This window comes from Oryx dammah, unplaced genomic scaffold (assembly GCF_014754425.2).
Source record: "Oryx dammah isolate SB20612 unplaced genomic scaffold, SCBI_Odam_1.1 HiC_scaffold_25, whole genome shotgun sequence".
NCBI classification, from domain to species: domain Eukaryota; kingdom Metazoa; phylum Chordata; class Mammalia; order Artiodactyla; family Bovidae; genus Oryx; species Oryx dammah.
This window is the reverse complement of record NW_024070209.1, coordinates 10,308,305-10,333,362: the sequence shown is the minus strand read 5'-3', so window position 1 is coordinate 10,333,362 and position 25,058 is coordinate 10,308,305. Positions and strand designations below refer to the sequence as shown.

Genomic DNA, 25,058 nt, shown 5'->3' with positions numbered 1-25,058 from the left:
GACTGTCTTAGTTTGCAGCTGCCAGTGACTGATTATCATCACCTCATCATTAAGCCTAGGGAATTGTCTCCAGTCTTGTCATTTGTGTATTAAGAAGCAAAGGCATCACTTTGCTGAGAAAGATCCATATGGTCAAACTTATGGTTTCTTCCAGTAGTCATGTACAGATGTGAGAGCTGGACCATAAATTAGGCTGGGCACCAAAGAACTGATGCTTTTGAATTGTGGTGCTGGAGAAGACTCTTGAGAGTCCGTTGGACTGTAAGGAGATCCAACCAGTCAATCCTGAATATTCATTGGAAGGACTGACGCTGAAGCTGAAGCTCCAATACTTTGGCAGACCCTGATGCTGGGAAAGATTGAAGGCAAAAAGAGAAGAGGGTGGCAGAGAATGAGATGGTAAGATAGCATCACTGACTCAGTGGACATGAAATTGAGCAACTCTAGGAGATAGTGAAGGACAGGGAAGCCTGGTGTTCTGCAGTCCATGGGATTGCAGAGTCAAACACCACTTAGCAACTGAACAACATCTTGTCATTTGCAGGCTGAAAGAGCTTTCTCAGAAAAGCTGAAGGGCCTGTGACATTACACTCTGATCAGTGATGGGCCTGTGATCTAGAATTCTAGATTAATCGATGCAAATCTTTCTTGGATATCCAGGGAGGAGCTTTTCTCAAATATTAATGACAGAGTAAAGTGGCAAAAAGGTGCCTCTAGTGTCAGCTTTATACCACTTGCTAAAGCAAAGAACAAGGATCAGAGTCCTACAAACATAAGGCCTTCCTATATAATTTGAGTTTGAGACTGTGAGAACAATATGGGGACAAAAGGGGAAGGTTCTGATATGATCAGGAGTTCCTCTGAGGCAGTATGCAGAAATTCAGAATCCTGACAAGCTGTGGTGAGCTGCAAACAAAAAGGTAAAACAAGAAAAACCCTTTGGGGCTTGGAATGAACTGAGAATCTGCAGAACTGAGTATGTAAGACATTTATGCTGCCTATCAGATACACAGCCACTTCATCCCCCAGTGCCCTTGTTTGGCAAGATAACCAAATATTTGCAAATTGGTGATGGAAGGACTGAAGATTATCACTAATCCTCTAATAAACATCACTGTATCTAATGTCAGTCTAACCGTTCATTGATTCAGAAATGGGTAGGAGGTGGTTTTTTCCCTTGCTGCTCAGAGTGTGATCTTTGGACCAGAATGATTTGGTACCATTGGTGAGTTTGTTAAAAATGCGGAATTTGGGGCCCCAATGGTACCCCACTCCAGTACTCTTGCCTGGAAAATCCCATGGGTGGAGGAGCCTGGTGGGCTGCAGTCCATGGGGTCGCTAAGAGTCAGACACGACTTCACTTTCACTTTTCACTTTCATGCATTGGAGAAGGAAATGGCAACCCACTCCAGTGTTCTTGCCTGGAGAATCCCAGGGACAGGGGAGCCTGGTGGGCTGCCGTCTATGGGGTCACAGAGAGTCAGACACGACTGAAGTGACTTAGCAGCAGCAGCAGCACACAGCTATTGAGTCAGTATCTTCATTTAACAAAATTTCCAGATGATTTTTAATACAGAAAGTTTGAGAAGTCCTGGAACAGAACTCTACTGGAGGAATTGGTACAGAAATAGGTGAAGTTAATAAATGATATAGAAACAATAATAACAGTAAAAACACTATCAACTAGGATCTAACTTACACCCTCAAAATCTGTAGCATCTTCTCTTTTGGCTACATAAATAAAAACAAATTTTCAACTAAAGCATGGCCTTGGGTAAATAGTTCTCTAGTCTAAGTTCTCAATGAGTCTAGTACTTGCCTATGTTGATAGAACTAGGAAAATTTAGAGTTGCAAAAACTTAAACAAGCTTCATGGAAAATTTTCTTGATTGGAAATAAATTCTGGGATTGTATCTAGTAACTCAAATCTGTTTTAAAATTGTATTTTTCTTGAACTGGCTATACCAAATATCTCTACCTAGAATCAATCTCATGTTTAGTACTGGTATCAACTAGTGGCTTCCCTGGTGGCTCACTGGTAAAGAATCGCCTGCATTGCAAGAGATGTGGGTTCGATCCCTGAGTCAGAAAGATGCCCTGGAGAAGGAAATGGCAACCCACACTCCAGTATTCTTGCCTGGGAAATCCCATGGACAGGGGAGCCTGGGAGGCTACAGTTCTTGGGATCACAAGAGTTGGACACAACTTAGCGACTAAACAACAGCAACAAACTGGTGATAATGCTTTAATCATCTAACAATTTTGAAATCCTTGATATAGACCTTGATATAATTAAATCAGAAATCTTAAATCTTATGGTCAATAAGACTTTAGATGTCTTTCCTGTTATAAAATGTGTCAAAAAGATTAAATGATTTTATATATATATATATATATTTCAACTCATTGTAAAAGAGTGGCAGCCAGATTTTTCAAATCCTTTTGTGAGAAAATGCAATAACAGTATCAGAGCATTTGTAGCTATAATAAACCCCATAAAACCTTTTTCATGACAGCTAAAGCAGTAATGAACATTCCCCCCATAGATGGCATCTTACCCTGTTTATAGAGCCTGTTTTTCTCTTCTTTTTGCTGCACTGCCTGACTTGGGAGATCAGCTCTCCAACCAGGGATCGAACCCAGGCCACAGCAATGAAAGTGCAACTCCTAACCACTGGACTGCCAGGGAATTTTCTCATTCCCCTCCCCCCGGGGCTGAGATTTTATTAAAATTTTTTTATTGCAAGATGCTTGCTTTACAATATTGTGCTGGCTTCTGCCATATATCAACATGAATCAGCCACAGATATATATATGTCTCCTCCCCCTTGAACCTCCCTCCCATCTCCCACCCCCTTCTATCCCTCTAGGCTGGCATAGAGCACTGGGTTGAGCTCCCTGAGTCACACGGCAAATCCCCACTGTCTCTCTATTCCACACGTGGTCATGTATGTTTCCACGCTCCCCTCTCCATTCACCCCGCCCGCTCCCTCCCGTACCATGCCGCAAGTCTGTTCTCAGGGTCTGCGGCTCCACTGCCGCCCTGCGGACAGGCTCAGCAGTGCCATCTTTCTAGATTCCATGCACGCGCATTAATATACGTTTGTCTTTCTCTTTCTGACTTCACTCTGTATAATAGGCTGTATAATAGGTTCATCCACCTTATTAGGACTGACAAATGCATTCTTTTTCTTAAAGCTGAGTAATATACATTGTATATATGTACCTCAAACAATAAATGCTGGAGAGGATGTGGAGAAAAGGGAATCTTCTTGCACTGTTGGTGGGAATACAAACTGATACAACCACTATGGAGAACAATATGGAGATTCCTTAAAAAACTAGGGAAAAAACTACCATATGACCCAGCAATCCCACTACTGGGCATGTACCCTGAGGAAACCATAACTGAAAGAGAAGCGTGCACCCCAGTGTCTGTTGCAGCACTTTTGGCAAGAGCTGGGACATGGAAGCGGCCTGGATGTCCACTGACACATGAATGGATACAGAAATTGTGGAGATATATATATATGGATACAGAAATTGTGGAGAGATATATATATATGGATACACACACACAATGGAATGTCCCTCATTTTAAAAATATCTATTTATTTGTGCTGGGTCTTAGTTGCGGCATGTGTGGGATCTAGTTTCCTGACCAAGGATTGAATCTGGGCCCCCTGCATTGGGAGCCCCAGAGTCTTACCCACTGGACCACTAGGGAAGTCCCCTCATTTGTTTTTATAAGATGCATAAATTAATAAGTAAATACAGTCCACAAGCTTTTTGTGTGGAAAATTGCAGCAGAAAGGAGTTTCCATTACTGCTTAGAATAGGAAACTCTATTTTACCAAAGAATGAGCAATGACTACACATCGTTTAAAGTATGACCATCAAAGGCCTTGGCAATAGCGTATCTTACGCACAGAACTATTTTCATCCCAATTACTTTAAGTATATTCCCTGGGCATGCTGTTGATATTTATGTTAAGAAGATAGATGATATTAGTGCAAAAACAAAAGTTTACTAAGGTCAGGGAAAGAATCCGCCTGCATGTGGGGGACTTGGGTTCGATCCCTGGGTTGGGAAGATCCCTGGTAGGAGGGTATAGCAACCCATTCCAGTATTCTTGCCTGGAGAATCCCCATGGGCAGAGAAGCCTGGCGGGCTACAGTCTGTGGGGTCACAAAGAGTCAGACACGACTGAGAGACTAAGCACAGCCCACAGCAAACATGAGTGCAAAACCCTGGGAGATTTACAGTCATAACATAATGTGTCCATAAGATAACTGATTAAAATGCAAATGGAACAAAAGGAGGGAAATGAGTGGAATTTTCTAATTGCTTTATGTTCCATTCAAATACAAACAAGAGCTTGTGAGAAATGACTAAATAGCTGAACACTCAACAGCTGGGGCAGCAGGCCTCTCTCACAGGGAGGCAGACACTGTACCTGCAGTGTTCGTAGGAACTTTTGCCTCCTGAAGTGCCTGTTGGAGCTTTTTTAACACACACACTCAGCTGTTAGACAGTATTGGGATTGACAGGCACAATGGTTCTTTGGAAGCCTCTCCGTAAAAGCAAATATTCCCTGACCATTTACAATACTTTTTTAAATTAACAGAACGTCCCTCTCTCCCCCATTGTATGTAATCTGTTTCCTGCAAAAAGGAAACATCCCTTAAAAAAATTATTCAATACTGTTTGGTTGTGTTCAGCACCAATTCTCAAGCCAGAAATTTTTCCCATCATAAATCAATTAACATCATGGTTCTTTAGTCTTTTTTTTGTTTGTTTGTTTCCACAAGCTCACCCCTGAATGAGCCATTCTGGGAGATATATGCTCCAAATATACTCCCCATCGCTATCACCTCTTCCAGCTGATCTAAAGGGACTATTTGAAGCTATAGTATGAGGAAAAAGTCACTTATGCGCCCAAGACATGCAAGACAGAGGAGCGGAAAACAGGCCCAAGAGCAGTGACAGAAGCCTCCCCTGCAAATTTTAAACTTCAGAAAACATGCGAACAAGGAGGCCAAAACCTGCAAAATGGAAAAAACCAACTTAAGAAGCCACTGATTTAAGCAAGGATGGAACTTGGCAGAACTTTCTGAAGGAAGTGTCCTCCCAAAAGGTGAGGGTGGACCCTGGGACGGGTAAGGAAGAGCAATGAGGATGGCCTGGTGCTGATAGTAAAAGTGAAGTCATTCAGTCGTATCCGACTCTGCGACCCCATGGATTGGGGCCTACCGGGCTCCTCTGTCCATGGGATTCTCCAGGCAAGAGTACTGGAGTGGGGTGCCATTTCCTTCTCCAGGGCATCTTCCCAACCCAGGGATTGAACCCAGGTCTCCCACACTGTAGGCAGACGCTTTACCGTCTGAGCCACCAAGGGAGGTCCAGGGAACAGAGATGTAAAGGGTGTGATATTACAGAAAACAGCAGTGAGGATGGGATATCTCTGGCCAGCGCCTTCTCAGACGGACAGGGCCCTCGCAGAGGGTGTGGAGCCTCACCTGCAGGATAGGAGCCAGGAAGACAGAGATCCCTGTCAGGATGAAGACGATGGTGCCAGTCACTCTCTGTTCCCTGGCAGAGAAGAGCACACGGTCAGGGTGGGCTGGGAGGCGCTCCATGGCATTCCAGCCTTCTGGGCACTTGAAGGCTGTGTCCAAGGCCCTGGGCTCTGCCTTGCTCTCCCATTCCAGAGAGTAAGCCAGTGACCTGAGGACAAGCTGCCCAGCACATGGGTAGAGTGAATCTGACTGAGGTGAGGGCATTTGTAGGGACCTTCAGGAGGCTGTTCAGGGGGTGCTTGAGCCAGACCAACTTGGGTTTAATCCTGGCTCTGCCACTTACTAGCCATGTGGCATCAGTCAAGGTCCTAAACGTCTTCAGCATCAGGAGAATGTATTTCATGGCGCCCACCTGAGGGGTTGCTGTGAGGATGAAGTGGGAGATGAAGTGCTCATTATCCCTGCCTTTCAACTGTAACAGGACCTCATGTCTGTGGGACATGACTGATGAGGATGTAGGGGAAGGGGGCCAGGCTGCTAGCAGAGCAGGTATGGGGGCTGCAGGGCAGGTGTGTTTTCTGGAGTGCTCAGACCCAGGCACAAGCCTGGAGGGAGCTTGGGGCTCTGTGGCAGACAGCTCAGGCCCAGACATCTGGGGCTTGGGGATCCAGGAGAGGACACTGCCCTGACCCCAGGAACCGCCTGGGACCTGCTGGGTGGCCCAAGTATTCTCAGGCCATGGGCAGAAGTTCTTAGGACAGCCATGTATGAGAACATCAGTGTCTGATGTGGGCTCACCCCAGAGCTCCTAAGGGCTGGAAGATGCACTTCCCTGCCTGAAACAGGTCAGGGACCTGACTTGGGCATGAGCGGAGGGGCAGGGGAAGGGACAGAAGTGAGAGGCCATGGGCCACAGCCCAGGTGCAGACGTGGTCCTGGAAAGGCTTTCTGGAGGAATGAGGTTGAGCAAGATGAGAACCCTGATTTGGGGGGTTTGAGGGATGGCATGGCAGGGAGTCTTAAAGAGGGGACAAAAATCAGATCAGAAGGTGCTCTGTGGGAACCCTTGAGTGGCCTATATAGGCGAGAAGTGAGAGCGTGTGAAGGGGCTGGGGTGCACTGCTGGGAATCTGTTAAAAAAATGCCACGACAGCTGAAGTTCTGTCTTCCTCTCCCCTCCCTTCAGAGCTATCACTCCTATCCCTGTGGTTCCTGGATTGTTAGAGAAGGGGCCCTATTCACCCAAACACCTTGATGGCAAGAAAAACCCACTTCCCCACCCTCCAGACTGACCCCAACTCTGGCTTGGGTGGTCCCCAGGCCCTGACCTTCACCTACCTGACCCCCAGGAACTGGGGCTGCTCCCCAGGGGCGCTGGTCTCTGTCTCCATCTTGAGGCTGTCGATGTGGGCAATGGAGATGACCGTGGCAGCCACGTACCAGGGGAGCCCCATGAAGGAGCAGAGAGCCATGAGGGTGCCCACCCAGAACAGGTCCAGATGGTAGCCAGCCGCCTTCTGCAGAGGCAGTGGGAGGGAGGAAGCTGTCTAGGGAGCCTGCTCCCAGCCACCTGTTGGGGTGGGTGGGAGAGACAGAACTCTCCCAAAGTAGCCATTTTGCGGAAGAGGTTTTGGGGGCTCTCCTCAGCCTTCTAGACAGTACTCTGCAGGGACTGCCAGCCTAAGGTGGTCAGGCCTTACCACCCCCAGAGTTTGGTGAACCAGGAAACTGATGCAGGTCAGGGAGGAGAGAGGTGTTCAGGCTCGAAGAAGCCCTGGGTTTGGGTCCTTGGGAAGCAGGTCTACCCAGCAAAGCAATATCTCTACAATTCCCTAATGAGAGGCCCCAAATGGGGCATGTCTAGCCCAGGCCTAGAGTGGTCCAGATTGGGATGGGGGAGAGGATAGCTGGAGTCTCCTCAGACCCAGAGGCAGGGAGAGGAGCTGGAGGGGCCAGGAAGGCAAAGAATGCTCCTCTGTCTATGGTTCTGGATCAAAATCCCCTTGTTAGCATCTGTTCAGACTTCCGAGTTCAATGTCGGGAGACAGAGTTGGGAGAGTCACTTTGGGAGAAGCGATAAGTGCATGCCCAGGGGCCCAACCTGGGTTTGGCCCTGGCCCTTGGAGCCTCCCCTGGCCCTCTGGCTTTATCCACATCTGGAGGTCACATGCCCCCTGCCCCCCCACCCCCGGAACTCCAGTCTCCTGCCCCCAAACTTGCTTCACAAATGGCCCAACATTTTGCAAGAAGCAACACCTCCCTCCTTCGTCCCTTCTGACTCTGTGGGAAGAGGCTGTGCCCCTGCCTGCTAGCGCCAGGCTTACCCTCAGCTTGTTCTCCTTCCGGTTGACTATGACGGCAGTGATCTGCTGGTCCATGAAGATCAGGATGGTCACCAGCAGGGCGGGCAGGATGCTCGCTAGGTACACCCACCATGGGTTCTTCCCAAAGGGGGCCACGAACCAGCCTCGGTCAGGCCGTGTGGGCTGAACAGAGCAAAGGAGAGGGCCCTTTCCTCGCTCCCTTGTCCTGGAGCACTTGTTGTCCAGCCCACTCTCCCAGACCTCTGCTATTGCCACACCTGGAGTACTTTTCAAGTATATTCTTTCTCCTTAAAGCCATTAGGCACCTGCAACTTTAAAGAGACCCAGGAGGCACAGGGGTCTTGGGAAGGATGTGGTGTCTACAGAACAAAGGAGATGATTTGTTGCAGGTGCCCTGAGCTTGTTTGGGAAACAGAGTGGTGGAGAGTCAGAGGATGCTGGGAGAGAGTTTGTGGTCACTAATTGCAAAATATGCTAACAAGAAATGGGAATGAGGCCTAAAAGCAAGTAAAAAGAAAATGAGAGGCCCAGTGCCTGGCACCCACTGCCTCTCCTCTGAGTCATCTGTCTGGGGAGTGTTATAGTGTTGTCTGTAAAACACCAAACATTAATTCAGACTTGCACTTTGAGAATAAGGCATTATCTGTGCAGGAGCTGGGGTGAAGTTTATATTCTGCTTATTTAAGAGAAAGAAGTGCTTTAAATTTCAAGGCCAATGTGAGTTTTTATGAGATGTTAAAGCTGAGATAATGTTGCAAAAGTCAAGCCCTCAAAAGTAGGGAGGGTCCGTTCTAGAACCCCTGCCTCCCAGTTCAGTTGAGGTGGGCTGTGCTCCTTGTGGGGGAGCAGGGCTCAAGCAGAGCTACAGGCAAATAGCACCAACTGTGGGCTGGTGGCTCAGGCAGTGAAGAATCTGCCTACAGCACAGGAGGCCCAGGTTCCATCCCTGGGTCGGGAAGATCCCCTGGAGAAGGAAATGGCAGCCCACTCCAGTATTCTTGCCTGGAAAATCCCATGGACAGAGGAGCCTGGTAGGCTGCAGTCCATGGGGTCACAAGAATTGGACACGACTTAGCAACTAAACCACCACTACTAATGGGAAATTTATGAAACTTAAGCAGGCCCTGGAAGCTCCTGGAGGACTTGTTAAAATGCAGAGTGTTGAACGCCACCCCCAGATTTTCAGAGCACACTGAAATCTGAGGATCACTGGTTTGTGTTTGTTTTGCTGAACTTGCGGCTTGCAAGATCTCATTTCCCCGACCAGGAACCGATCCTGGGCCATGGTGGTGACAGGCCAGCATCCCAACCACTAAGCTACCAGGGAACTCTCGAGGATCACTGTTTTAAAGGATCATTTTCAACAGATCCCAAGTGGCTCATCTTATAGACTACCATGAGTGAGGGAATTGTCAGTTCAGTTCAGTCGCTCAGTCATGTCCAACTCTTTTCAACCCCATGAATCACAGCACGCCAGGCCTCCCTGTCTATCACCAACTCCCGGAGTTCACTCAGACTCCCGGAGTTCACTCAGAGGGAACTGTAGACCCATAAGTGGAAATCAAGCAGCCTCAGCTGGACTGGAGGGTGGATTCCAGCACTTTCCCTTTATCCTGTGGCTACACAGCAGAAATTCATCATGGATATATCTCAAGCCACCACTGCAAAGGACTGCCCCCAGGAGGCTGTGTAGTGAAAGTGTGAAGCATATACAGAGAACCGATGTGGCCTCTTGGCTGAGTACATTAAAAACTTGATCAGCATAGAGGGCAAGAGATCTGCAGCTGCGGGGCAGGCAGAAAAAATGCCCAGAGCAGGGTTCCAGAGCAAACCTTAATTTCGCTGGGCACCAGCAGCTTGGGGGTTGCCAAGCCGAAACAGGCATCAATTCCACAGAAGAGCAGGATGGAGAAGATGATGGAAAAGTCAGCTATTAGGGCGCGAATCTGCAAAAGAGATGAGCAAGTCAGAGAAGCTCCTGCCCACTCCAGGCAGATATCATCTTCCAGCAGCAAAGAGGAGAACTGCTGGGAGCTTGAGCTCCAGAGTCAGAACACCCACCTTCAGCTGTCTCAGAGAGGGCCAGCTGCTCTCTAGGCTGGATGGTCCTGGTGATACTCCCGCCCATTGCTTTTTGTCTCCAACACTTGGTTTTCTAAAACCTTTGTGTTTTTACCAATCTGACAGCTGTGAAATGGTATGTTTTCACTCCTCTCTGCAACACTGAATTTCAAGGGGCAATGTGGTGGTTTGTAAGTAATTTGACAGCGGAAAAGGCGGTGATTTTTTAAAAGACTTCATTGAGTTTGTTACAACACTGCTTCTATTTTATGTGTTGGTTTTTTGGCCACAAGGCATGTGGGCTCTTAGCTCCAACCAAGAATCGAGCTTGCACCCCCTGCCTTGGAAGGCAAAGTCTTAACCACTGGTTCACCAGGGACGGCCCAGGACTTTGTCTTAATGCATTTGTGTTGCAAGTACACTGCTTTTCACTCAAGTTGTATTTTGTAAAGGCCAAATAAAAGACTCTTTAGAAAGAGAAAACAGGTAAAAAAAAAAAAATGAAGAACCTAAGAATAAATCTAATAAAAAATGTGCAAGACCTCAAGATCAAAACTTATAAAACACTATGAAGAGAAAAAAACACCTTAATAAATGGCAAGGCATACTGCACTCACAGGAGCTTCCCTGGTAGCTCAGCTGGTAAAGAATCCACCTGCAATGCAGGAGACCTGGATTCAATCCCTGGGTTGGGAAGATCGCCTGGAGGAGGGCATGGCAACCCACTTCAGTATTCTTGCCTGGAAAATCCCATGGACAGAGGAGCCTGGCAGACTATAGTGCATGGGGTTGCAAAGAGTCAGACACGATTGAGTGACTAAGCACAGCACAGCATACCATATTCATGGATCAGAAGACTCAGAATTTCTCCTCAAGTTGACATTTAGAGTCAACATAATTCTATCAAAATTCCAACAAGTTTTTATTTTGGTGAAATTTAAGATTCTACAATTTATGTGGAAATGCAAAAGGCCAAGGCATTATTGGAAAAAAAAGGACAAAGAGGGAAAGTTTGGTCTGTAAGATATACATATGTATTAATCAGTCTTAGAAATGAAGACTGATATTGACATAAAATAAATCAGTGAAACAGAATAAAAAGCTTAGAAACAGATCCCATCACATATGACCATTTGATATATGGCAAGGGACACACTGCTTCCCTTGTGGTTCAGCTGGTAAAGAATTCCGTAATGGAGGAGACTTGGGTTCCATCCCTAGGTTGGGGAGATCCCCTGGAGAAGGGAAAGGCTGCCCACTCCGGTATTCTGGCCTGGAGAATTCCATAGACTACGGTCCATGGGGTTGCAAAGAGCTGGACACGACTGAGTGACTTTCACTTTCCAGGGAAGTACTGCAGAGCGGTGGGGAAAGGATAGCCTCTTTTAAAAAAAAAAGTGCTGGAGCAATTGGTTATCAAAATAAAACCATTCTCTCACACGTAACATCAAAAGCAACCCTGGAAAATTACAGATTTAACATGAAAGGAAAAACAATGAAGCATTTAGAAGATAACATAGAATATTTCCTATCCAATATTTTCTTTGAGGAAAAATTTGAAGCTAAGAATCTCCATTAATCAAAATATACCATTAAGGAACTTCCCTGGTAGTCCAGTGGTTGGGAGTCTGCCTGTCAATACAGGGGACACAGGAAGATCCTACATGCCGCCAGAGCAACTAAACCCATGCTCCGCGATAAGAGCAACCACCGCAGTGAGGAGCCTGTGCATCACACCTAGAGAGTAGCCCCTGCTCACTGCAACTAGAGTAAGCCCCTGTGCAGCAATGAAGACCCAGTGCAGCCAAAAACAGAAAGGAGATACCATTAGCAAAGTAGCAAGGCCAGTCATAGAGCAGAAGATATATGGCCACAAAAAAGTTTCTATCCAGACTGTATAAGAGCTGCAAATTGGAAAGAAAAAGACAATTCGGTTGAACATATGCAAGAAATGGAAACAGCCTCTTACAAGAAGAAAGTCAATGGTCTTATGGCCAATAAACACATGAAAAGATTTTCAACTTATTAGTTGCTGGGGAAATAAAATGAAGAAAACCACAATATACTACTAGGCTAAAGAAAAAAGTCTGATAATATCAAGTGTTGTCATGGGGACATTGTCATTGACAACAAAGGAACCCAGTTCTCTCTGACTACAAAGTCTGTGCTCTTAACAAAACCCCTCAGTGAGCAAGTGCTGATGTGGACCCATCACACGGACCAGAACCCTCTCAGGGACTCAGCAGAGGCTGCCATGTGGACTGTCTGACTAGAGGCCCCCCTTCTAATTGCAGGGTGAAGTTACCTTCGTGGGGAAATAGCGGCTGAATTTGAACTTCTTCAGGGTCAGGGTCATGGAGTATGTCCCGAAGAAAAGGATGAATGACATGAGTGCCAGGTCTGGGATGAACTGGCAGGAATTCCCAAGTAGGCGCCCACCATAGTTCAAACACTCCTTTTTGCTCAGCAGGGACCAGTCCAGCGCTGTGAGGTTAAGGGGGTTGTACTTGGAGACCAAGACAGGAGAGAAACAGTCAGGCCCTTCCTGGCAGGTCAGCTGTGTCCCCCCACCCGCAGCTTCCCGGCAGCCCACACAGCCCTCCCATGCTCACGGGGGGTGGGGGGCCCAGCTCTCCTGCCCCATATTGGTGCCCAGCAACAGAGTTATGCTTCTGGGGACAGGCTGTTTCAAGGAATGATGAGCAGAAGGCTCCCTGGGAAGGTCAGAAGCTGACACGTGCTTCTTCATTGTGTTCTAGGAGGTACTGCTGTGTTAGGAGGAAAAGTGCAGGTCTGGCTCCCATCCCAGTCAGTCAACCATGGGTCCTGTGCACACCACCTTCCTGGAGTGTCTCACATGTATCCTCCCCTCTCCTTCCTCTTTGAACACCCTTTCACATACTGGGGCTCACACCCCACCCTTGTCAGACCTCTGTAAGGTTAGTCACTTCAGTCACCTGACCTTTGGTGTCCCAGATGTTTAAAATCCAGGGCACACAGAAAAATTACATATGTGTATATAATATACATTCCTATACATATTCATATATATATATGTTCCTAAGCATGTACGTGTACATACATTCATATACATGTCTCTAAGCATAATAAAAGGAGAGTAATTTATTTAAAAATTTATATTTTGAAAAATTAATGTGCAAATATTCAGGAACCCACACAATGAACTACACAGATGCTTGCCACTAGCCATTATGCATGTTTGTATTGAGACGTGTGGTAGTTTGATATAATGAAGGTCCCCAATGAATCAGGCCACCCTATGTTCACACACCTTTGTTCCCAACAGACAAAAACCCTTAAATTTCTGAAATAAGAGGAAAGGACTTACCAGAGAAGTGTTGGTATTTGGTGGCAGCGTGGCTGAAGCATTGAACAGGGTTGTATTCGCTGCGGATGAGCAAAGGGCATGGGGAAGGGTCATCAGCGGCCAGGTGGGGAGCTTGCACCCCACCCCGGGCCCGGCCCTTTCATATTTCCTCCCAGTTCCTTAGGGCCAAAGACTGGTTTTCATTGTGAGGGTAGCTGCCCCGCTTCACTCTTCTCACTTTGCCTGAGGAGGGACCCTAGGCCACAGTTCTGATAGACTAGCTGCATCAGGTTAGGACAGATTCTATCTGATCTCAAAGGGCTGGCTTTAAAAACTGCTGCCAAGACAAAACTCTAACACAAGTGGGTAAATAATTTGCCTTATGGAACCCTACCACTCACCTGACCAATGTCTCTGCTCTTAGACTTTAAAAAACATTTTCAAAGAACTTACTCTTTGCCATGCGTTATGCCAAACGCTTAAACACATCATCTTGCTAAGTTCCTAAATCCCCAAGAAATCTCCCCATTTTAAAGATGAGGTAACTGAGGCCCAGAGAGGCTAAGTAACCTGCCCTTTGCCCAAGGTCACACAACTCCTACTCGAAGGAGCCACTATCTATCCCAGACAGGCTGGCTGGAGCCGACACACCTCCCAGCTCTAGACAGCGAGCTTCCTTTCCTGCTCTGCTCCCTTTCAAATTACACTTCCCTTCTCTCCTGCGCGTTCCATATGCGTTTTGTTTTGGTTTTTTAGGTCAGCTTGGCCTGCAAGAACTTGTTTGATATATTTCCTAATCTTCCCCTTAAAGGCTTGCTGAGGAAAATTAAAGCTGGGTCCAGGACCTGAAGGAGAATCAGGACCCCAGAGGTGCTGTTCTCAGCCTTCACTCTGGATCCCTTGTCCACATTCCCCTGCCCAGCCTCAGTGGCCCTGAGTGAGTGGAGCAGAGGAGGGTTCCTTTCAGGGGCCATGAGATGTGGCCATTTATTAAAAGGCAGCTTTGGAGGGCTGCTTGTTGCCATCTCTCTTGCTCCTGCACTGCACAGATGAAGGAGCAGGGCCAGAGCCTCCTTGCCTTCCAAATGAAGGCTGACTCAGCTCTTCCTCTGTGGCTGACTTGAGCAGAAAGGAAGGAGGCCCAGCCAGCTGGCTGGCAATGACTTGAAATCCATCATAAGCCCCATTTGGCTCCTTCTAGCTCTGGTTAGGAACCCAGAGGGAAGAAGAGGCTATTCTTGAAGCATCCTGCAACCTCCAATAAACTGTCATGGGGTGGATGTGATCAAGGACCCTTTAATGTGGCCCATAATTGGGCATTTGGGGCTGGGAGTGGCTAAGGAATTCAGTCTTGACCCATAGCAGTATATTCTGAGAAGTTCTACAAACCCAGAGGTTTGTTACAATTATTCTGAAGAGAAATCAAGGACAGCTGCTGCCTTTCCTCGCACAACTGACCAAAAGAACATGATGCACAGTTAACAGTGGAGCAGAGAAGGCAGGCAGGAAGGCTGACTCAGGGCTGCACAAATGCTACAGGACTCCCAGCTAACACCTGAGCTGGAGAGTGCAGCGCCGTTCAGTTGCCCGAGTTGTCAGACCAGATTTTCCTTTGATGTCTTCTGCTTAGGCTTTATCATTCTTTGATATTGAGAACAATATAAGGTTTATTTGAAAGCCACTTGGAGATGAAGGTAGAACTGTAACATGGAAAATCCCAGAAAAGGTCCAACTGTCAACTAGTTTTAAATTCTAGTGTTTACAAAGTGGTACTCACTTGGGATTGAAAGCAGCCAAGTCAGTGTATGCAGCATCCATAAATAGAATACAAATCAGTTACAATGGAAACAAGATTAAATTAAAAATAGTGCCCCCAAACAAGCTCTTACGATAAAGAGTGAGAGTGCCATGGTCAAACTGGGTTTTGCAGTACCACTAGGATTATGGAACTATTAGAAAATGAGTGGCCCATGGACTGGGAAAGAAACCATCCTAGTTATCTCCCTCACTCCAGCCTGCTAAACATCTAGAATCTTCCCTTTCATATTCCCCTAATCAAAACTAACTTGTCCTGTTTCCTGTTCCTTTACTTTTCAGGAGGAAATGGAAAACCTAATCTCACTAGGGCTAGTTGCTAATAATGATTTGGTTTAATAGAGCTGTGGTTCTCAAACTTAAGCATGAGACTCACCCAGAAGGCTTGTTAATATACAGCTGGCTCTATCCCCCCAGTTTCTGATTCAGCAGGTCTGGGGTGGTGCCTGAGAATCCGCATTCCTAACAAGTTCCCAGATAGTATTGATGATGCTTCTAGGGACCAACTTTGAGAACCAAGGCAATAGCATGACCTGAAAGAATGCAGTGACATTAGGGACCTGGGCCAGGCCAGATGCTATTTGGAGTTAGGTAGATTCGATAATGGTTCTCAAATCCTACCTTATATGTCCTTTCATGCTTACATCCCCTGTTCCTGCTGCTGCTGCTGCTAAGTCGCTTCAGTCGTGTCCGACTCTGTGCGACCCCATAGATGGCAGCCCACCAGGCTCCCCCGTCCCTGGGATTCTCCAGGCAAGAACACTGGAGTGGGTCCCCTGTTCCTAGGGAACCCCTATATTTGGTTTCTCCTGTGGATAGATGATTCCCAGAATGTCCATATGACCTCAGAATTTGGATCATTTCTGAAAGAAATCAAGCACGTGTAGTTCTAAAAGCCATGTTTGTGGGAACATGTGTGTTTAATGCAATGGATCTGTAGTTCAAAGGGTGTGAGCAGAAAATGAAAGCACCCCAGTGGGGCTCGGCCCACAGAGGCAGGATTTGCTCTAGGGTGTGATGACAAGAGCCAGCAGGTAGGATCTCCTCAGTCTCCTGGGCAAGCGACATGCCCTGGCTCAGGGTGAAGGACAGCTTCACCTCCTGCTGGATTTTAATGAAATACCTCAAAATTAATGATAGAGGAAAAAAAGAAAACATTAGGTCTAGACATCTTTACAAATTCAGTGCAGTGACAGAGGGTGAGAGTGTACAACCAAAACCACATTCTCTGAGGTCAGAAAACTTTATAAGTGAAGTCGCTCAGTCGTGTCCGAACCTTTGCGACCCCATGGACTGTAGCCTACCAGGCTCCCCCATCCATGGAATTTTCCAGGCAAGAGTACTGGAGTGGGTTGCCATTTCCTTCTCCAGGGGATCTTCCTGACCCAGGGATTGAACCCAGGTCTCCCACATTGCAGGCAGACGCTTTACCATCTGAGCCACCAGGGAATCCCTAGCCTAAAGTCGAGGGCATGGTAATTGTGCAACAAATATTTTGGTTGACTTATGATCAATTATTTTTAATCAATCATATGTATTAAGGTGCTGAACAACACAGTGTCTACTTACGTGCAATTCCAACCCAATCTGAGTATAGAAATGAAAACGTCACAAGCATCCCGTGAGACCAGCGGCACTGATACCCGTCTTTTACAGCTAAGAAACTGGTGTGACCTTGGGTGTCTCTGGACCTCAGTTTGCTCTGTGAGTCCAGCCTGGTGGTGCTAGGAGATACGTGGATGTCTCTCTAGGCTCTGCTCTATAGCATCGGGCACTCTGGGTGCATCCCTCTGAGGGCTCCTAGGGGCGTGATTACGACTGTGAAGGAGGCCAGTGGTTCACGAACGGAAAGTCCTAACATTACAGATGATGCTTTTTTGGTCAGAAAGGAACTTCACAGGAGTGGCACTGAGTATTATCGGACTGACGTTGGTTGATTTAGCCTCCCACCCAGAGCGGAGGTCCTTTCTAAGATACCTTTGGCAGATGAATATCCAGGTAGTGTCCAAGCTGTTTGCTACTACCCGAGGGGACCCGTACCTCTCAGGGGGGTGGCTCCCACCACTGTAAGTTATACCTTGAATTCAGCCAGCATTTGGCTTCCTGGAGCTTTCATTCCTCAGCCTTCCTTCTGCATCTTATAGTTACACAGGGTGAGTCTGGCCCCCTGTGACATGACAGTCCTCTCTTACCACTCTAAGATCTGGTTAACCCCAGGTTCTCCAATCATTCTTCAGTGGCATGGTTACCAGGCTCTCCTCACCCTGACTGGCCCTCTACCCTGGACATGTCACTATCTGCAGGGATGCTCATCCTTCGGCTGTAAACACTGGCAGAGATGTGTCAGGGAGAGCTCACGGTGTCATGAACTCATGTAACTGGGAGGGACTTGAGGTCCCATCAAGTCTACCTCTGGCCTGACGCAGGAACCCCTGAGCGGCCCTCCTGACACTGCACGTCACCCCACGCTGAGGCCAAGCATGCCTTCTTCCTCTCCCCGGCTATCACTACCACGGCTCCCTCCTGATTATAACCCTGGGCTCTGGGATTTTGACCCTCGTTAGAGCTCTTGTCCCCTTGGATTCCTTCCAAAAACTGGTTTAAGCCCCTGTACTTGCTCCCTTGGGACAGAAAGCCCTTGGCTGAACTGCCCCTCCCAAGCGGCCTCACGCTCCTGCATTTGAGTAGAGAAACAGGGGACAGAGGGGTCTGGATGTTGTGGGGGGAGTGGGTGGTGGGTGAGGGCCCAGGGCACCTCTGGGGTTACCGGTCACCTGTGTCGGGGGCGACGCACTCGCATTTGTAGGTGGTGATAGAGTCAGGCTTAAAGTTCATGTTGATGGGGTAGTACTTGAAGGTACCGATCATCTTCTTGATGGCATCGTAGATGAAGATGAAGCTGATGAGGGTGGAGAAACCCTCCTCAGTGAAGCGGGTGATATACTTGATGACAAAGCTGGCATCTGTGGCCACCAGGAGAAGGCACTGGACGGCCGAGTGCAGGCCAATCCAGAGGCGGAACTCCATGTAATCCAGGCCGTTGCCTCTGGAAGGCAGAGGGGAGCCAAGACCTCCAGCCCGGCTCTCGGCTGTGCTCAGCTCCCCAGACCCACCCTGGCGGGCTCATCTGCTCCTCCTGTGGCACAGATATCCCCCTAGGAACTACGAGAGGACTGGGACTGTGGGCAGGTCCTGGATGGGGTTGTCTGGTCCGAGAGGATTCTGGGGCAAGGATCTCATGGGGTGGCAAAAAGGTGCTCACACACTTCCATTCTGAAACATTTGGTAACAAACAGCCAGAGTGAATGAAAACAGGGAATTTCAGAATGATCGAGCTGGAGCAGGCCTTAGAAATGGGCTCAGGTTGTAGGTGCAGCAACTGAGCCCAGAGCTGCCCGAGTCAGGGTATAGCCTTCCAACCTCCAGCCTGAAACATTTTATACACTGCACTGGCTTTCAAGTCATAATTGCTCACTCTGCTAGTGGTGTGAATGCTCTCTTCTTGTCTTGCCTGGATTTCTCTCTATGCGCTTTGCTGATATGCACTAAAATGGCTTTAAGGCAGGTAGCGGAGGGGAGTCAGGATGGACCGCCTCGCAGCGCCTCCTAACAGTTTTGGTGCCTTCTCACCCCATCTCCCCCTCGGGGCTCCTCCCTCCCCACCTCCCCCGCCCCCTCCGCCCTGCATAACTGCAGCAAGTGAGGAACAGATGTGGCGGGAGGGGGATTGGGGTGGGAAGGGCACCTACTTGCTGAAGTCGAAGAGGAGCTTCTCAAAGATGAGGATGGGTCCTGTGCTGCTGAGTATGATGAGAGGCTGTCCCGAGAAGAGGCAGAACAAGGAGCCAGCCATGGCAGTGCCCAGGAAACTCTCCATCACTCCCTGGAGACACAAGGACTGTGAGGCTCAGTAGAGGCATGAGAAGGGGCCTCCCCAACAAGCTGGAACCCAGTTGTCTTGGCAAGGGCTTAGGCCACAGTGCTTGTCCTTTGTCCCACGTCCTCTCCTCCTCAAATTCTGCTCCCCACCTCTGACTCCACAACCTCCCACAGTTGCCAGCATCACTCTCCCTAATTCTAGGCCCCATATGACTTCCTTTTGGCATGCTAGGGCCTCAAATGGAGAAGGAAATGGCAACCCACTCCAGTAGCCTTGCCTGGAGAATCCCAGGGACAGAGGAGATGGCCAGCCAGATGGGCTGCCGTCTATGGGGTCACACAGAGTCGGACATGACTGAAGCGACTTAGCAGCAGCAGCAGCAGCAGCAGCAGCAGGGCCTCAGAAACAGGGCTGCCAATGGTTGTGCTTGTACCCCATGCCCGTTTTACTCCCAGAGGACAGCCCATTCATCTACCCAAGCATTTTTTCATTCAAAGATCTAGTAGGTGATTTTAGAGATCAGATCATTCATTCATTCAAAATCCATTAAGGGCCAACTATGCATCAGGCATTGTGCTAGGTATTGAGGACCCATGGGCAAACAAGGAAATACATCTTCATTCTAGTGGGAGATACAGACAAGTAACTAGGCAATTTCCATACAGAAGAGTTTCTCAACTTCAGCACTACTTACATTTCAGGCTAGATCATTCTCTGTTGTGGGGGGGATGTGCTGTGCATTGTAGGATGTTCATTAGCATCACAGTAGCACCTCACCTCCCAGTCATAATGACTCAAATTGTCTCTAGATGTTACCCAATGTCTCCTAGGGGTCAAAATCATCTCTTATTAAGAACCACTGCCAAGGGATGTGATAAGCTGGGATAAGATAAGGGTGTCACAGGAGCACACAGCAGGAGTGAAGGGTGGTCAGGAAAGCCTCCCAAGAGGTAGATAGACTGAAGCTGAGACCCCAAAATTGGGCCGAGAATAGACCAGGAGCATAGGGTAAGTGGAGTGATGAGAAAGAGTGTGGTCTGGGAAAAGAGAACAGAGTGTACAGAGGCTGGAGCTGAAAGGGAGCCTGGCTTTGAAAAACCGGAAGATGATCGGGATTGATGTGAAAACAATGCAGATGAGCGAGGACAGAAATCTGAGAAGGGGAATAACTGGGAGATGGGGCTTAAGAGGCAAGCAGGACCACCTCATGAGGCCTACTGGGGAACCCCGGGGTTCATGAGTCTAGGATGAGGTGTGAGTGTCTGGGTCAACCACGGTCTTGCTCGTTGGCTGGGGTGGCATCAGGTCTGGAGGGAAGACAATAGATGCAATGTTCGCCCTGTGAGTTGGGGAATCCCAAGGGGCAGCGATATGGACATGCCCAGGAGGCAGCTGGATATTGAAGCTGCGGCTCAGGAGCGTGGTGTGGGCTGGAGATAGGCACTCATCTCAGTCTATCTAGGAAAATGGGTCTTCACCTTGGTGCTCGGAGCTTTCCAGTGGTGCTATCCTGAAGGCCCCCATTAGAGAAGGCCCTTGTCTGGGTCTCAGTGTAGTGTCGCTGTTGCACTGTTTTCCCCAGGGAGACCTGTCTTACTGTCATGATAGACATTTCTAAAAATATCTTAACTTCAAGCTGATAATTTAAGGTTAGTTTTTTTTTAAAGTACAGGAAGAAGGTCACAATCAGCAACTCAATTAATTGTGATGATTAAATTCATTCAAGCTTCGGTAGGAAAAATATCAAATACCAGAGCAGACGATTTCCCCTTAAACATTTGATCTATTTACATAATCTTTAAATTTGGTCTTTAGTAATATGATTTAGCTTTAGATTTTTCAATTATGTCAGCTTGTTATTATTATTATTATTTTTTTTTGAAATGTAAAGTATTGCAAAAAGTGATGAACTGCCCCTGAATGGTAGATGGAATCCTTACCTTGGTTCTGGGATTATGGTTTGTAGCTCCTTACCACCACCTTGTGGCAACAGATTTTTCTGAGATTTGCACTTACGGCTCCAATTTACACACACCTGATAATTGTCAGTGGCATCTCCCAGAAGCCCACCAAAGGTGATCGCGTTGGTAATGCAGCCGAGGTAGATGAACAGGATGGCAGAGATGGACTGAATGTGGAAGCCGTCGTAGAAGTCACTTGGGAACCAGGGCAGCTTCCTCTTGACATCAAGACACAGGCCACCGAAGAACCTGCCCAAGACAGGCCCAGAGATTGCTTTCTCACCACCAACACCAGTGTAGGGGCAGAGCTATTCCCAGGAGCCTGCAGGGCCTGTGGCAAGGAAGGAAACTTGACTAGGGATGGATGGAGCAAGGGATCTTTTCACCAGAACATTTCACACCAGGAAAGAATTCTCTCCTTAGACCCACCATCTCCACTGGGAAGGGTGGTCACAGACAGCCCGAGTAGGAGAGGGAAGGCCTTATGGGATCATGTCTTGGGGGCAGACCTAACATTCTACAGGGAATGAAAATCCTGGGGTCCAATGATGGCTATCTTCCTCGTGTCCCTGATTATCTGCAGGGTTTTTGTGCTTGGTAAACGTGTGTCCAGCGTTAGGAGATGGAGAGATCCTGGTTTATAGCAGATTCATCAAGGGCAGATTCTGAACCTTATTTTATTTTATTTACTTTGTGGAACAAACAAGTGGGAAATTTAAGGTTTACGGAGAGCGTTTATTGGGGACGCTATTTTCCAAACCTCCAAACACAGTGAGCAGGGTTTAGCATAGAGCAGGGCTTTTCAACCTTGGTTCTACTGACATTTTAGGCTGGATAATCCTTTGTTAATGGGAAGGGCAGTCCTGTGCATCAGAGGACATTGAGCAGAATCCTTAGTCTCTATCTGCTAGATAACAGTATCGTCTCCCCTCCAATTGGGACAAACCAAAAATGTCTCTGAAAATTGCCAAATGTCCCCTGGGTAAGGATCAGGGTAGGGAATGGATAAAGTTGGGAAACACTGGCTGGCAGAGAGCCAAAGGCATATAAAACATGACTCCCTTCTCAAAGTCATAGCTTTGCAGGACTGATTCTGTCCTTTCCTAAATTCAGATCAAACCAAGTTATTCTAAAAGCTGGCAAAGAAACCCAAACAAGCCAGGAAAATCTATTGTTTTCTTTTAAAACAAGTTTTTTGACTAGGTAACATAAGGTTAAAAAATTCAAAAGGTACTGTTATGGACTGAATTGTGTCCCCAAATATCAAAATTCTAACCTGTAAATGTGACCTCATTTGGAAACAGAGTCTTTGCACATGAAATCAAGTTAAGACGAAGTCGTTGCTGCTGCCGCTGCTGCTATGTCGCCTCAGTCGTGTCCGACTCTGTGCGACCCCATGGACGGCAGCCCACCAGGCTCCACCGTCCATGGGATTTTCCAGGCAAGAACACTGGAGCGGGTTGCCATTTCCTTCTCCAGCACATGAAAGTGAAAAGTGAAAGTGAAGTCGCTCAGTCATGTCCGACTCTTAGCGACCCCATGGACTGCAGCCCACCAGGCTCCTCCGTCCATGGGATTTTCCAGGCAAGAGTACTGGAGTGGGGTGCCATTGCCTTCTCCGAAGACGAAGTCGTTAGGGGGACCCTAATCCAATATGACTGGTATCTTCAGAAGAAGAGGAAAATGCGATATGAAGACAGAAACACAGGCAGAACAGCATGCGAGGACACAGGCAGGATGCATGGCAAGCAGCAGCAGTGACTGCTGGCCGCAGGCAGCAGCTCGGGACAGGCAAGGAAGGAGTCCACCCAGGATCTCAGAGGGAGCCTGGCCCTGCTGGCACCTTGATTTGGAACTTCTAGACTCTAAAACATCGAGAGAATCAATTTCTATTGTTTAAGCCACCTAGTCTGTGATATGTGTTGCTGCAGCCCTAGAAAACGAATACAGTTAACAGAGGGTGTGCTAAGAAAAGTCTGGGTTCCTTCCCTTTATGCAGCTTCCCCTTTCCTGTCGGATCCCGGATCCCGAAGGAGCTTTGCAGGCGGGGGAGGAAAAGCGTGCAGCGGTCAGACCCCAAGGCCTGGAGTGGGTGCTGCAGATAGAGGAGGAGAAGATTCCTAAAAGGAGCAGAGAAATCTGAGACCGCTGGAGTGGCCGGCAGGCCTGGAGTGGGCACCTTCCTGTCCAGATCAGCTCTTCCCCGATTTCATGCGCGGTTGGCATCTCTCCATCAGCCGCGCCGCTCCCTCCGCCCGCCCCGCCACCGCCGCCGCCGCCGCCGCCACCGCCTGCAGCGCCGCCTCCAGCAGTCCCACCGCCGCCTCCCGCCACGGAGCCGTTCATCTGGCCTAATTCAGTCGGGGAGAACACGGACTTCCTGGAAGGAGAAGGGAGACAGGGGGCAGTAAGGCTCCCAATCCTGCGAAGAGCTCAGCAACCCCAGGACTGGCCTCATCAGGCTTAACCTCTTCAGCTACAATCATCAAATATCTTCAAATACAGAGAAAAATACATTAAAGGATCCAGCAATACCCCCTCACAGGTCACCCAGGTTTTACAGATGCTCACATTCAGCATATTTGCTTCTGATTTTTTTTTTTTTTTTAGAGAAATAAAACTGGAGGAAAAAAAGTATAAACCCATGTATGCTGACCTGTTTTTTTCAAACCCAAATAAGATAGGAACAGACTGAAAGCTCCCTATGGACCACTTCCCCGCTTGCCACTGCTCATTCACACACACCTCTTGTCAGCAGAAGGCACCTTCTTGGGTGGCTCAATTCGGATATTCGGGTCCCATTCTCCCGGGGGAAGCACGATGACCTCGTCCAGAAACTCATCGATCCCCGCGATCAGATCCTCTCGATTCCGGGCCTTGTAGGCCACGTCACTGAAGAGCTGGCAGGGAGAGAGGTGTAGGAAGAGAGAGGGCTGCTGCCTTGCTGCCGTCCCCATCTCATCCACCTCCTTGGGGCACACTGCATATACTTTCAAAGAAAGGTGCCTCCTGGGCCTGAAAGCCAGGTCTCTGTATTCCAGTCATCTGACCTGGGTTGAGTTACCTTCCTGCTCTCGGTTTCCCACAGAGCAAGCTCATCAGAAAACCTGTGGACAGCCCAATCGAAGGAGCTCAGGTATTTCAACTGTTTTATGTCCCAGCCCTTCATCTTTGGAGGGTCAGGCTGCATCATTCCTCACCGTCTCCAGCATGTTCTTTCTGACTTTACAGATCTGATTGGGTCATGCTCATTTTTAAACTCCCCTAGTCTCCCCATCACAGATGGTCAACTCTCAACTCTGCCTACAGGCTCTGGCTCCTCTCTTTGGTGTCACCTTCTGCTCTTGAAACTCTTCCACTGAGCCTGTATCAAACCACTCCCACTCAGCTCTCCATCTCTGAGTCGTGGCCCCGGTTCCCTTTGCCTGGAATGCCTGCCTCCTAAGCTTGTGCTCATCCTTAACTGTGACACTCCATCGTGTGTGAAGGTCCCCCTGACTGCCTGGGCAGTTGGCATATGGTTCACTCTCGGGTTGTCGGGCTGTGTCTCCCACTTGATTGGTGCTCCTAAAGGGCAGTGACTATTCCCTCGTTGTCAGAATCCTCACACCTGTAGAGGGCCTGGGGTACAGGAGATGCTCAAATGTGACTGTTGAATACGTGAATGAATGAAGGCACAATGTTTGATGCAGGAGCCATGACATTCAGGAGTACCTGCTTCTCGTGGCACTTACATCATCCACCATGAGGGTTGCAATGGCACGGCCAATTTCATTGTAGGATTTTGCTCTCCCAGAAGGTCCCAGCAGTATGAACAGAAATCTGCAAAGAAGATGGAGGAGGAGGAGGAAAGCAAGAAGGAAAAATAACACCAGATGGAGAGAAGGATTTTCTGGTCGGAAATAGTATACACTCTCAGCTTTTTAACTGACTATAAACATCTCCCATATTTGCTCCCATGAATCCCATATTTGCTTTGGAGATCCATTCCTCTTCACTTCTACCTAGGCATCCTCACCATGCCCTGGTGTCCCAGAACTCACCCAACAACCCCCCTCCCACTTGGCTGCTGCTGCTGCTGCTAAGTCGCTTCAGTCGTGTCTGACTCTGTGTGACCCCATAGACGGCAGCCCACCAGGCTCCCCCGTCCCTGGGATTCTCCAGGCAAG

At 48.2% G+C, this 25,058-nt stretch overlaps 1 protein-coding gene across 2 annotated transcripts in view; it reads right to left on the bottom strand.

Annotated features, from left to right (window-relative positions):
- Positions 1–25,058, bottom strand: part of SLC4A5 (solute carrier family 4 member 5) — a 92,809-nt gene that overhangs the window by 5,584 nt on the left and 62,167 nt on the right. For both annotated transcript variants that reach the window (XM_040223862.1, XM_040223863.1), the window contains exons 9-20: positions 24,624–24,711; positions 23,635–23,789; positions 23,069–23,269; positions 20,964–21,138; positions 18,798–18,931; positions 17,823–18,094; positions 13,255–13,313; positions 12,211–12,411; positions 9,677–9,790; positions 7,845–8,006; positions 6,859–7,037; positions 5,521–5,593 (exon numbers count right to left, since the gene is read on the bottom strand). In XM_040223862.1, coding sequence (XP_040079796.1) covers positions 5,521–5,593; positions 6,859–7,037; positions 7,845–8,006; positions 9,677–9,790; positions 12,211–12,411; positions 13,255–13,313; positions 17,823–18,094; positions 18,798–18,931; positions 20,964–21,138; positions 23,069–23,269; positions 23,635–23,789; positions 24,624–24,711 — 1,813 coding nt within the window. The remainder of the gene's footprint in view (positions 1–5,520; positions 5,594–6,858; positions 7,038–7,844; positions 8,007–9,676; positions 9,791–12,210; positions 12,412–13,254; positions 13,314–17,822; positions 18,095–18,797; positions 18,932–20,963; positions 21,139–23,068; positions 23,270–23,634; positions 23,790–24,623; positions 24,712–25,058) is intronic.